The sequence below is a fragment of the Hemicordylus capensis genome, chromosome 6 (assembly GCF_027244095.1).
Source record: "Hemicordylus capensis ecotype Gifberg chromosome 6, rHemCap1.1.pri, whole genome shotgun sequence".
Taxonomy (NCBI): domain Eukaryota; kingdom Metazoa; phylum Chordata; class Lepidosauria; order Squamata; family Cordylidae; genus Hemicordylus; species Hemicordylus capensis.
In genome coordinates, this window is record NC_069662.1 from 114,489,445 (window position 1) to 114,503,475 (window position 14,031).

The following is a 14,031-nucleotide window of genomic DNA, read 5'->3' on the forward strand; positions in this document are numbered from 1 at the left end:
GTATCATTCAGATCCTTGTTAGGGCCATGGGAGAGAAAATGTGCAAGGCAATATTGAGCACAAAAACCAGGCCCTTTTGTTTTTATAAAAATCAAGTTTCTAAACCTTATGGCTGTAGATATACTTGAGAGTGTGTGGGTAATGCCTGATGAAATCTTAGAAGCCAAAAGGATAATGTTTCCAGTTATTTGGGGGAGGGCTTCAGCAACATATATAATTCTTTGTCCCTTTCCAGAACTGGAAAAATCAAAATTACACAATTTATAAAGGAATTGAATAATTTATACAGTTGGCAGAATTCAGTTGTTTGTAGTGTAGAATTTGGATTCTCTTGGGATTTTTTTTTTTAGTGAAGCATATGCTTTGCATTGACTGCTGTATATGAGACAAGACCAGAATGCTTGCAACCCTAATTGCTGTATAAAGCGTAACTATGGAACTTGTCATTACTTCACTGCAACCACTAGATGCCTGTTCCATACTCTTGTGGCTGGATCCCACACCACTGGTGGAAAGTTTGAATGACTGAAGTTATGTGGGGGGTGGGTAAGGTGGGAGATTCCTCAGGTTGTTCTACATCTTGCTGTGGACTGATTTATTTTATTTTATTTTATTTAACATATTTTATACCGTCCAAAACTCACATCTCTGAGTGGTTTACAACAAAGCAAACAAACAGAAAAAGTTAAAACATTAGTTAAAATAATGACAACAGAAAACTCAAAACATTAGTTAAAACAAAATTAATGATACAGTAAAAATTAAAACATTTCAACAGTTTAAATTTTAAAACAACATATTAAAACTACGTTAAAACTGTTAAAACAATAATTAGGGTGAATAGATGTGTCTTTAAAGACTTTTTAAAAGTTGTCAGAGATGGGGAGGCTCTTATTTAATCAGGGAGCGCGTTCCAATGCCTTGGGCTAGCAGCAGAAAAGGCCCGTCCCCGAGTAGCCACCAGACAAGCTGGTGGCAACTGCAGATGGACCTCTCCTGATGATCTCAGTGGGTGGTGGGGTTCATGGCAAAGAAGATTTTCTCGTAAACACCCAGGGCCCAAGCGTTTGGGGCTTTATACGTTATAACCAGCATCTTGTATTTGGCCTGGAAACTTATTGGCAGCCAATGTAGATCTTTCAATACGAGAGTAACATGGTCTCTCCGAAATGACCCAGAGACCAACCTGGCTGCCGCATTCTGAACCAGTTATAGTTTCCGGACTACACACAAGCCGCGCATAGAGTGTATTGCAGTAATCCAGTCTGGAGGTTACCAGCATATGTGCCACTGTTCTGAGATCGTTTATCTCAAGAAACGGACGCAGCTGGCATATCAGCCAAAGCTGATAGAAGGCACTTCTGATAGACCTCGTGGTGGAGTCATAATCGTGCTATGCCAGTGTTGGAGAAAAATAACTCCTTAGAGGTTCTTTAGCAAGCAGAGGCCACGCTATTCTGTTAGAGTCAAAGCTTTATTAATTGTGACATGCCGGGCAATCAACCCGATTGTAGGGGTGTGCACGGAACTGCCACACTGCGGTCCGGCACTGGGGTGGGGGGTAGCTTTAAGAGCAGCAGGAGGGATAACTTACCCCTCCTGCCGCTTTCCCGCTCTGGCGCCGTAATGTTCAGAGTAATTGGGGCGGCAGGATACCTCCCTGCCGCCCCTTGCCTGCTGCTGCTCTGCAAACTTCCCAGTAGTCCTTTGTGCGCGCACACAAAGGACTACTGGGAAGTTTGCAGAGCAGCAGCAGGCAAGGGGCGGCAGGGAGGTATCCTGCCGCCCCAATTACTCTGAACATTACGGCGCCAGAGCGGGAAAGCGGCAGGAGGGGTAAGTAAACCTTCCCGCCGCTCTTAAAGCTACCCCCGAACTGAACCACCAAGGTCCGGACCGGTCCGGAGGCCTTTACAATGGCCTCCGGACCGGTCCGTGCCCATCCCTACCCGATTGTGAATGTATACAAAGTTTCTATGCTGGGGTCGTATTAGTTATGCTAATAACAGGATCCAAAAAGTGCACCAATCCAAACACATCGCCATAGTTTTAATAACCAATCGCAGTCAGTATGCAACTTGCATCTCCTTATTACTGCAAAAACCTGACCTTGTGCCACAATCACACTATTGTGTGCAACCTGCAAATGTAGCAATTAGAAAGAAACAGTAATGGAGTCTGTTTTCTTCATCACCAGTAAGATAATAGGGTCAAGAAGCTGGCATAAATTGTAAGGAAGGCTCTAGAAGGGAGTGATTGTAGCCTAGAACTAAAGTAAAATAGGAGTGGATAGTGACTCATCTAGAGTAAAATTCAGTTATAATGTCAAGATTTCAGCTGCAATGTGTGTTTTAAAAAACATCTTGATTTCTTTCTTTTAAAATAAAAAATGACTAGGGCACTGCAGTATGCTGATGTGATAATATTACTTGGGGCCAGATTGAACTGGATTCTACACTTTGGACTTCCTCCAAGATTTCAGCCAGATGTGAAGATTATCCAGGTATTCATTCCATCTGAGCACTTCTAGAGTTCAGTCACATTTGTGGCATGCTCTTCAGTAACGGATAGTTTTGTGACTTCATAAGCAGAAATAATTTCCCTATTGCACGGGTTTTAATCCCACCTCTTCTTCAAAGACCTCCCCATGGCAGACATGGTTTCCCCTTGCAACAAGCATGTGAAGCCCTTCCACCGGTCATCCTCTAAACCTCATAGCTGAGTAAGAATTTAAACCCAGGACTTCCCAGTTCTAACCCAACACTCTGTCCACACACCGACTGGCACTGCACACAGAACCCACAACATTTCAGAAGTGGATAAGTTTGCCTTTGACTACTGGATGCCAAGGATTAAGGAGCAACAATAGATATCAGAATAATGGACAATAAACTAGGGAGATCATTTGTGTTACCCTGAGCTTGCTAGAGGAAAATACTAGAGTAAAAATGTAATTCAAAATGCTTTTTAACCTCCTAAAGGGATCTTTGAAGTTGTTGTCAGCAGAGAGGCTGCAAAACTAGGAGGACTGCTTATCTTGCCCAGTATGGCAGTTCTTATTTCAATAGACTTGTAGACCCAGTTTGGGATACAGTACAGGGGAAGATTTTAACTTCTTAGGGGAAACTGAATACAAAGAAGCTGTTGGGGGACTCCCTGCTCTGAGCTACTGCAATAGTTTGTTCCTCTATCAAGAATTTTGGGTTGTTGAAATGAACACCCCACATTTTTAAGGAAGAAATATTTCCACACACAGTGTGTGTGTGTGTGTGTGTGTGTGTGTGTGTGTGTGTGTGTGTGTGTGCGTGTGTGTGTGCGTGCATGTGCACACATTAGTGTTTGCCATAACTGAGCAAACTTTTTTAAAAAATTATTATTTACATTATAGGTAGACATCTGTGCAGAAGAGCTGGGGAATAATGTGAGACCGACTGCAGCCTTACTGGGTAACATAAAAGCTGTGACTGAGCAGGTAATATAAGAATCCTCTTCAAGGCTGAATTTAAAGTCTTTGTAGGCCCTATGCGCTCATAGGTGTAGGTCCCCAAGACAGATCTATAAATAAATATTTGCATTGCGTACAATGTATAAAGTAGTGTGCTGTCAAGTCAATTTCGACTCCTGGCGCCCACAGAGCCCTTTGATTTTCTTTGGTAGAATACAGGAGGGGTTTACCATTGCCTCCTCCTGTGCAGTATGAGATGATGCCTTTCAGTATCCTATATCACTTCTGTCTGATATAGTAACAGTGGGGATTTGAACTGGCAACTTTCTGCTTGTTAGTCAAGCATTTCTCCGCTGCGCCACTTAAGGTGGTGTACAATGTATAGGTTGCCTAATTTGTCTCATAATATGTCTAATTTAATCCAGCCCTGATCCTCATGTGGTGATCATTCTTCTTTTAGTTGGGTTTTGCAGTTTTACAGACTACTCAGAGTTTAGCTTGACTGGAAGCCATTTTGTCTACTGGTAAAACATGGACCATCATATTGGTATGCTTGTTTAATGGATTTGTATCCCTCGTTCAGCTCTATCAGGGTGGCTCAGAAATGTAAACTCAAAATACAATATAGCATCAAAGTGAAAAGGAACAATTAAACAATCCAAGCATAAAATGGCATGGGAGAGGGCAGCAGCTAAAAAACACAATAAATCGTGGTTTCAAAGGCCTGGGAAAATAAACAGGTCTTTGCCTGGTGTCTAAGTGCTAATCAAGTCTCCCTGGGTAGAGCATTCCACAGACAGGGGGCCACTACTGCGAAAGCCTGTTCACAAGTTGCCACCCATCATCTCAGAAAGTCGAACACCCAGAGGAGAGCCACCTCCAATGACAATCTCAATATCCAGACAGGCAGGACGATGACGACGGATATTTACATACTGCTCTTCAACCGAAGATCTCAAAGCAGTTTACATAGAAAAATTTAAAAAATTCATAAATCAGATGGCCACCTGTCCCCAAAGAGCTCACAATCTAAAAAGAAACATAAGGCAGATACCAGCAACAGCCACTGGAGGGATGCTGTGCTGGGGTTGGATAGGGCCAGTTGCTCTCCCCCTGCTAAATATAAGATAATCACTGTAAAAGGTGTCTCTTTACTCAGTTAGCAGGGGGCAGCAGCAGTAGTAGTAGTAGTAGTAAACGTATTATGGTCATTGACCAGCAAAAAAAGAGATGGAGGGAACATAAAATACATAAAATAGCAGAGCACACAGTATATTCAGAGTATAGAACCCTCAGACAAATCATTAACATGCTCAGCCTTAACACCCGCAATCATTCAAATCTTTTTAGTCAACTCTTGGTGCAGACAGGCTGCTTTGTGGTAGACAGGTACTTAGGCTCTAAGTTCTGCAGGGCTTTAAAGTTGTGCAGCACTGTGAACTGTGCTCAGACAGATCACCACCAGCAAGCTATGATCCCAGTGTCTGCCTGAAGTTAGCGGCTGTATGTATGTATTTATTTGTCTGTCTGTCTAACTGACTGACTAACTAACTGCAGTTTCCAGGTTTCAGAGGCAGCCCCACATGCAGTGCATTGCAGTAATCTAATCTAGCATGGATAGCCATGGGTATCCACCAGGAGGTCCCATAGCTGGTGCACCAGTTTCAGCTGATGAAAGGTACACTGTACCACAGATACCACTGACCATCCAGTGACACACCTGGGTTTGTGTGCACCCCCAGAGTGCAAATTGTGTACTCTAGTGGGCAGTGTCATTCCATCCATAAGGGCTGGACACCATCTCCTGGATAGATAGAACCATGCACCAATAGCACCTCCTTCTCAAGACTGAGCTTGTTTGTTGGTCCTTTTTCAGTCTACTACTGAACCCAAACACCAGTTTAGCCTCTTTCCTGCCTCTCCTGAATCAGGTGTAAATAAGGTTTAGAGCTGGGTATTGCCAGTTTCTGACGACATCCAACTCTAAATCCTCAGATGATTTCATTCCGTTCAAATGTGTGTATGCTGAGGCTTCTCTAAAGCCACACTTCATTGAGTTATAGTATACTTGCATGTTCTAACAAATGTGCATATTGACAGCAGTTCAAGGGGGGAAAGGTTCATTAAGTATATAGTAAAAGATATTTCTGTATTCTTAGCTTTTAGATCAACTGGGCAAAAAGCTTTGGAAATATCCCTCTAATACAGAATGGTGGAAAGAACTACTAGCAAAAATGAAAAGCAATGAGGAGACATCCAAGGTACTAGCAGTAATACGGATCAAGCTATGTAGATTTTGATTCTTTTATAAAATTAGTATACATAGCAATGAGTGTGTAGTACACAATTAGTATACATAGCAATGAGAGTGCGCTCACTCTTGCTCTCTCTGGCATCCTCCTAACACTGTGCTTATGCAACTAGCAAAGTTGCATGAGTAGCATAGCTGCACTAAATCACAGGGATTTTTGGACTTGTGCTCTTGAGCTGTTGTGCTCTTGTGTGCCACAGGCTGTGCATCTTGTTGCACACAAGTGCAAACATGTTTGTTCTAGGGGAAAAAACTGGTCTGAAACACAAACTTCAGACTTGGCACAACAGTCTTGCCCTAGTGCAATGTCCTTGTATAAGCACAGCGTTAGGATGTTGGCCATTCCGTGCCTCGTGCCTGTTTTGTTCTCAGTTCAATATTTCCCCAGTGCTTCTGTCTACAGGGCTAGTTGGAACAGCAGCTCTTAATGAGATCCTTTATTTGTTTTACATTAAGGCACTCTCACTACAAAAGCACCTGCCAATGAATTACTATATGGTATTCCACCATGTCAGAGAACTTTTGCCAAAGGACTGCATTCTGGTTAGTGAGGGAGCCAACACAATGGACATTGGGCGCACTATGCTTCCAAACTTCCATCCCCGCCACAGGTAATTATTGGTCTTTTTCTGCTTCTGGTGTGTTATCTATTGGCTGCCATGGGCCTCGAAGAATCTTTATATTTAGGTGCCATTGACAAAAGTGTAAGGGCTTGTTGACGAACTGTTCTAATGCCTGGATGGCTTGGATTCTTAAGCTCTTGAGTGAATGGAAAGCACTTGTAGAGCAGGTAGCTGTGGGAACTCTGATTTTTGCCAGTCTCCCAGTATTTGTTAATCTCTGAGCAAATTGGGGAGGCGGTGCAGGGGAATAAAGAGAGAAGAGGAGGCATGAATGGAAGTAAAGTTGGGCTTGAATCCTATGTATTTCACTTGGGTTTTTATGTCAATAACTGATTTGAAGCTGGACCAATCCACCCCCAGCACAGTACCCCTCCAGTGACTGTTGCTGGTGTTTATCTTCTGTTTCTTTTTAAATTGTGAGCCCTTTGGGAACAGCATTCCATCTTTATTTCAATCTCTCTCTCTCTCTCTCTCTCTCTCTCTCTCTCTCTCTCTCTCTCTCTCTCTCTCTCTGTAAACCACTTTGGAAACTTTTGTTGAAAAGCAATATATAAATATTTGTTATCTTTGGGAGAGATCGTAACTCCTTTGTGAGGAGCAAAAAGGTTAGTAAAACTCCAAAGCATTTTCTTTAAAACAAGGGTGCAAGCAAAGACACTTGTAATTTTAAAACAATTAGGTAATACAGAGAGGTGGAAAGAACTATGGGCAAAAATGAAAAACAATTAAGTGGGGTGTGTGTGTGTGTGCACACATTCTGTGTACACATTCTCTGTATTTTGTCTGTAGATTTGGCCAGCCTGACATTTTTAGTCGCAGAAATCTTCTCTCTTGGAGTGGGGTGAGCAATTCTGAGAGAGGCCCTGTGTATTTTTAACAGACATAACAGGTGTGACTTATTTGGAATTGAAAAGTAGTCTTCACTCAGTTCACATTTGTGTGGGTATATACACTATTCACTGTTCTTTCAAAACTTGCAATTCATTTGGTGAAGCATGTTTTGAATATTTTTGTGTGTGCCCTAGTATTCCAATAATGTCTAGTTTTGAATTATGAGTAGGTTTGGGCCACGTTATGTCAGCAGACCCACCTATAGCATGAGTGTTCAGCATTGTGGTTTGTGGATCAAATGAACTCTATTTCTGTGGTCTGTGCAGTGTATAGTGAGTCCCATTGAACTATGGTAAAAAGTCTTGTTCTGGGGTGGGATATCATCCTTCTGAAAATCAGTAGACAAGGTACTTAGTCTCTTAGCTACTGGAGATATCTCAGTTGCTTAAGAATGTATACAGCAGAAATGCTTCTGGCCTATTTTGTTTATGATAAAACTTTAGTATAATTTCCTTTGCCTTTCTCAGGGTGAGGCCAATTATGACTTTGTAAGGATTTCAAAAGTTCTGAAGACTGCATCTATAACAGCATTGTTTAGTTGTGCTCAAGCTGATCTTTCGAGGGCATTAATTATAGAATAGATTTCATTAACCTTCTGTTAGCAGCTCTAGAAGCCCATGAAATTACTATAGCTGTTTACCTTCTTTGACTTTCCTTGCTATACAACTCTCAAAGGACAAACAGTGCTTGTACCACCGCCTCTGTTCAGTCCAAATAATTAGCATGTGATTTGAAATAAAAGCAATTCAGCTCTGAAAACAGCTAACAATACAATAGATTTGTTTAGATGTAATAGGAAACCATGGTTCCCTGCTATGTGAACATTGCTTCTCCCAAGGCCACGCAGTCACTCTCCCCACCCCACCCCGCCCCTTATCTTCTTGGTTCATGCCTGTCAACATTCTGGTTTATTTAAACCACAGCTCCACAGATTGTACAAAGCTGGGAACTGTGGTTTAGCTCTGGCTTTCAAACCAGGAGGTGAAACCAGAGTTTCAGATTGTCTTCACATCCTTGTTGGGAAGTTAGAGTTAAACCAAAGATCCTGGCTTCAGGCAAGCTATGGAGCGAAGGCTTAAAGGAACCAGGATGTTGACATCAGGACTTCATTATGGGGCCAGAAGATAAGGGGAGGAGAGAGCAGGCAGATTTAGGAGATTTAGAAGGAGCATTAATGTAGCAGGAAATCGAGGTTTGGTTTTTTGTTGTTGTTGTTTGTTGTTGCATCTGAACAAGCCTAGTATCTTATAACTGACTGAACGTAGAAGGTGTTTGTTTTAACTATTGATTCAGCCTAATGTTCCCCTTCATTAAAGGTTTTTTATAGCTCTGCACCAACCACCTAATGGCACAGCGGGGAAGTAACTTGCCTAGGGAACAAGAAGTTGCTGGTTCGAATCCCCGCTGGTATGTTTCCCAGACTTTGGGAAACACCTATATTGGGCAGCAGTGGTATAGGAAGATGCTGAAAGACATCATCTCATACTGCACAGGAGATGGCAATGGTAAACCCCTCCTACCAACGAAAACCACATGGCTCTGTGGTAGGCAGGAGTTGACACCGACTCGACGGCACAACTTTACGCCAGTGGTTCCCAACCAGTGGTGCTCCAGATGCTGCTGAACAACAACTCCCAGCATCCCCAGCCACAATAAATTGTAGCTAGGGATGATGGGAGCTTTAGTTCCGGACCTCAGGTTGGGAACCCCTGCTCTACACTTAAATTGATCCTGTTTGTGTTTAGGGAGAAGAACTGGTCTTATGGAAGTGAGTACAAATTATCCCCTTTGCCAAGCAGGGTCTGCCTTGGTTTGCATTTGGATGGGTGACTACATGTGAATGCTATAAGATATTCCCTTTGGGGCCATAGCTCCTTGGAAGAGCATCTGCAGACTTGCATGCAGAAGGTCCCTGGTTCCCTCCCTGGCATCTCCAGATAGGATTGAGAGAGACTCCTGCTTGCAGCCTTGGAGAGCCACAGACAATACTGAGCTAGATGGACCAATGGTCTGGCTTGGTATGAGGCAGCTTCCTATGTTCCTATGAATACTACATGTAGTGTTTCCTATTTCTTAGGATATTTGCTGCCATTTTAATAAGAAAAATTATCTGATGTGTGCTGAGAACTGTTGAACAGAATATTAGACACAATGAAAAAGAGACAATGAGTCTATTCCCATGATCCTTGAAAAGCGGGCTAAGGGAGCTTAGCCCACTTTCCAGGGATTGTGGGAACCACCGGGCTCGCAGGCAGCTAGCCTGCCTAATTCCCCCTCCCTTTAAATGAGGTTAACGGAGTGAGCGCTCCGTTAACCTCATTTTTTTACTTGTGTGTCGCCACGCCATGCAGCAACATACAAATAGACCCCTGACTGGGAGGCTGCAAGCAACCTCCCGGGCTTTGGGGTCTCTCCAGGATGCCCCACATGCTCGTGCGGGGCATCCTTTAACTTCCAGGGGCTGTGCTGCCCCCAATCTTCTCAGCCCCTGCCGGCTCCGTAACGGAGCTGGCAGTTGTGTGGGCAGCCAATCTATCCACCCAGGGCTGCCTTTTGAGCGCTAAGCCCACTCTCCCCGCAGACCTGGAAGAAGTTCTTCTCACCGATTGTGAGAAGAGCTCCTATAAATTAACTTCCTTTCTTGTAGGCTTGATGCTGGTACCTTTGGGACAATGGGAGTTGGACTGGGTTTTGCAGTAGCTGCTGCCATGGTTACGAAGGACCGCATTCCCAAGCAGCGGGTGGTCTGTATCGAAGGAGATAGTGCCTTTGGGTTTTCCGGCATGGAGGTGGAGACTATCTGCAGGTAAAGCCTTTGGCTGATTCCATTTTAAAAAGTCTTAATGTCATATGAACGGGTGGAGCTACCATATGAAAGCTTTAGAAGTACCGATGCTTCCGCTCAAACATGAAACGGATCTTAAAATGTAATTCTGTTTGTGAATTGCTGCAGGTATGACCTGCCGATAATTATAATCATCGTCAACAACAATGGTATATACAGCGGCCTGGATGCAGATAGTTGGAAGGAAGTGTTGACACTTGGAGAAGCTGCTGTATGGTGTGTATTACAACATTAAAATTTATTTAATATCTACAATACTTCTAGCTTGTATTCTTTACAGCCAGACTCTAATGAGAAAACTGAAGTGATGAATGCCAAACTATAGTATTAATTTGCAAGCTAATATAGATTCTCATGATTTACTGGTGGTGCTATATGTACAAGCGTACAGGGCAAGGCAGTGATATATTCCAAGCTCACACTCACTCTGATCTTAAATAAATTCTTGGAGGACTGATCTATCAGTGGCTACTAATCCTGATGGCTTTAGGCTACTTCCATGTTCAGAGGTCGGATGCTTCAAAATACCATTTGCAGGAGGCAGCAGCAGGGGCTTTCCCAGACATCAGGCTTTACCGTGGGTTTTCTGTGAGGCTTTAGTGCGAGTTCAGTTGACCAAAAAAACTAACACAAGAAGTGGATTTTTTTTTTTTACCCTGGATATAAATCGGGCTACACTCTAACGTGTGATGAAAAACCCAAATTAATAAATGTTGTTGTTGTTGTTATTATTATTATTATTAATTCGATTTCTATACCACCCTTCCAAAAATGGCTCAGGGCAGTTTACACCGAGAAATAATAAATAAATAAATAAGATGGCTCCCTTTCCCCAAAGGGCTCACATTCTAAAAAGAAACATAAGATAGACACCAGCAGCAGTCACTGGAAGTACTGTGCTGGGGCTGGATAGGGCCAGTTACTCTCCCCCTGCTAAATAAAGAGAATCACCACGTTAAAAGGTGCCTCTTTGCCCAGTTAGCAGGGGTAACCGTGTGTGAAGTGCTCCTTGATAGCTTGCAGGGACTTCAAGGTAAATTTGGCCAATAAGTAAATTCACCCCCTCCATTCCAGAGGAGATGTGAACTAAAAGCTGCGTGTGAAAAACTTCCAGGAGAAGGGATGAGGAAAGGATGTCCTCATCTTCTGGATGCATCTAGTGGGCAACTGTGTGAAACAGGGTGCTGAAATAGACTTGGGTCTGATAGATAGACTTTTTTTATCTCTCCAGCAGGAGTGTTCTTAATGGAGCAAAGAGGCATATTTTACAGTGGTGACTTGCTTATATTTAGCAGGAGAAGGCAACTGTTCTTAGCCAGCCCCAGCACAGTATCTCTCCAGTGGCTATTGCTGGTGTCTACCTTACATTTCCTTTTAGATTGTGAACCCTTCGGGGACAGGGGACCATCTTATTTATTGTTTGTAAACCACTTTGATCACGTTTGTTGAAAAAGGTCTATAATATTGTAGTAGTTGTAAAAGGTGAATCATGTTTTTTGAGGTTATCTTGTTGAAAAAAATTGTATGGCTCTCTTTATGTCAGCCGGGGAGGGGAGGAAGGAGTGGAATATGAGTGCAGGACACATGTGCTCTGCATTCTTAGAAAACAGCATTCTTGGTCTGTGGGACAGGATCACTAGCAGCAGTGATCCCAATGGTGAAAAGTTACTGTTTCTGTGCTATGTGTGATCTCTGCTGGTAAGACAAGGAAGAAGCTGACAGATTTTGTCAAAGAAGGAAAAGGAGGAGATTCACTTTATGTGCACACACAAGTAAGTAACTGGAGAACTAGGAGTTTCCCCCCACCAGCCCACCCCACAAAAGAGCTTCTTCATTAATTACACAGGCTATTGTCCAGAGAGGAGGAGGTTTTCATGCTTTTAATTGTAAAGACCCAGAATTCATCTGTCTTAGTAGTCCATTTAAGAACTTTTCAGGTAAATGTGCTTCAGAGCTTTGTAGAAGCCATCCAAAGTAGTTTGAAACTGAATGGAAGAAGTCAAAGGTTCTATTGCTCCACAAATGGGATTTCCTATTCTTTTTTTTTCCCAAATTCAATTTTTATTGATTTTAACAATAATATTATTATCATTCGTAACAAACAGAATAAACGAAACTGGACTTCCCGCACACCTCTCTTCGTGAAACATCAGCTATAAAATTTACCCTTGCTATAGTAATAATTCAAAACATAAATTTAGACCCTTACAAACACAGTTAATCTACCCAACCTGCATTTTTAAAAAACAAACAAACTCCAAATCCTGCTGTAAGATCCATAGTAGGAAAATAATTTTTTAGATACAACAAAAATGGTTTCCAATCTTCTTTAAAACATTCTAAGTTTTGGTCTCTTATCAGTTTTGTAAGTTTTGCCATCTCTGCATATTCCAAAATTTTTATCAGCCAATCTTCTTTTGAAGGCAATTCATTACTCTTCAATTTCTGTGCATATATTATTCTGGCCGCCGTGGAAGCATACATGAAGAATGTTAAGTTATTTGTAGAGATTACTCCTTGTGTTATTCCCAGCAGGAAGGATTCTGGCTTCTTAGGAAATGTCATTTTAAATATTTTCTTATATATTATATATCCTATCCCAATAGGCCTTGGCCTTCCCACAGGTCCACCACATATGAAAAAAAAGTGCCTTCAGAATGTCCACACTTCCAACATTTGTTTGAAACATTTTTGTACATTAATGCCAATTTTTTTGGTGTCAAGTACCATCTATACATCATTTTATAATAGTTTTCTTTTATAGCATAACATGCAGTGAATTTTAAATCATTTTTCCATAACTTTTCCCAGGCTGCCATTTCTATATTACGCTCCACATCTTGAGCCCACTTTATCATAGTTGTTTTAACCACTTCCTCTCTTGTCTCCTCCAGAAGCAACAGTTTATACATTTTAGAAACTAATTTTTCATCATTTTAACATAATTCCTTCTCAAAATTTGAAATCTGATCCTCAAATCCAACTTTAAAGTCTTTCTTATATATCTCATTTAACTGATGATACTGAAACCAATCTCTGACCAAATTTTGTATTTCAGTTAAACTTTTTAACTTACAATCCTTTTCCTGAAAATGTAACAAATCCCTATAGGTACCCCAACACATTTGCATATTTACTTCTTTATGTGATAAGGCTTCAATCGGAGATATCCATAATGGAGTTTTAGGTTCCAACCAATTTTTATATTTTAACCACACCCTCATTAAACGCCTTCTCACATAGTGGTTCAAAAAGTCTTTATGTATTTTACTTTTTTCATACCACAGATACGCATGCCATCCAAACCTTCTGTCAAATCCTTCCAAATCAAGAATTCTAGGGGTTCTTAATGTTATCCATTCTTTTAGCCATGTCAAACAAACAGCATCAAAGTATAACCTTAAGTCTGGCAAGGTAAGACCACCTCTTTCCTTTGGATCTGTTAAATTCTTAAAATTAATTCTTGGTCTTTTCCCCTGCCAAACAAACTTAGTTATGTCCTTCTGCCATTGCTTAAAACAAGTTAAAGTGTTAATTATGGGAATAGTCTGAAAGAGAAATAACATTTTAGGCAAGACATTCATTTTCACCACTGAAATTCTTCCCATTAAAGACAAATTCATTTTAGACCATCTATGTAGATCAATTTTCACTGAATTCCATATTTTAACATAGTTGTTTGTGAAAAACAAGGAATTGTTATTTGATAACCAGACCCCCAGGTATTTAACTTTCTTCTCCACTTTCAACTCACTTATTTCAGAGAATCTGTCCTTGGTTTTCTGATCCATATTTTTAGTCAAGACCTTGGTCTTGGTCTTATTTATATAAAATCCAGCCAGCTGTCCAAATTGTTGTATTTTATCCAAGAGTCTTTCAATCTTGTCCATTGGATTCTCTAAAAACAGCACAACAT

The 14,031-nt window shown here is 41.5% G+C and overlaps 1 protein-coding gene across 2 annotated transcripts in view; it reads left to right on the forward strand.

Annotated features, from left to right (window-relative positions):
• Positions 1-14,031, forward strand: part of HACL1 (2-hydroxyacyl-CoA lyase 1) — a 41,937-nt gene that overhangs the window by 20,575 nt on the left and 7,331 nt on the right. For both annotated transcript variants that reach the window (XM_053263344.1, XM_053263345.1), the window contains 6 exons: positions 2,398-2,503; positions 3,389-3,472; positions 5,605-5,706; positions 6,213-6,367; positions 9,918-10,076; positions 10,224-10,331. In XM_053263344.1, coding sequence (XP_053119319.1) covers positions 2,398-2,503; positions 3,389-3,472; positions 5,605-5,706; positions 6,213-6,367; positions 9,918-10,076; positions 10,224-10,331 — 714 coding nt within the window. The remainder of the gene's footprint in view (positions 1-2,397; positions 2,504-3,388; positions 3,473-5,604; positions 5,707-6,212; positions 6,368-9,917; positions 10,077-10,223; positions 10,332-14,031) is intronic.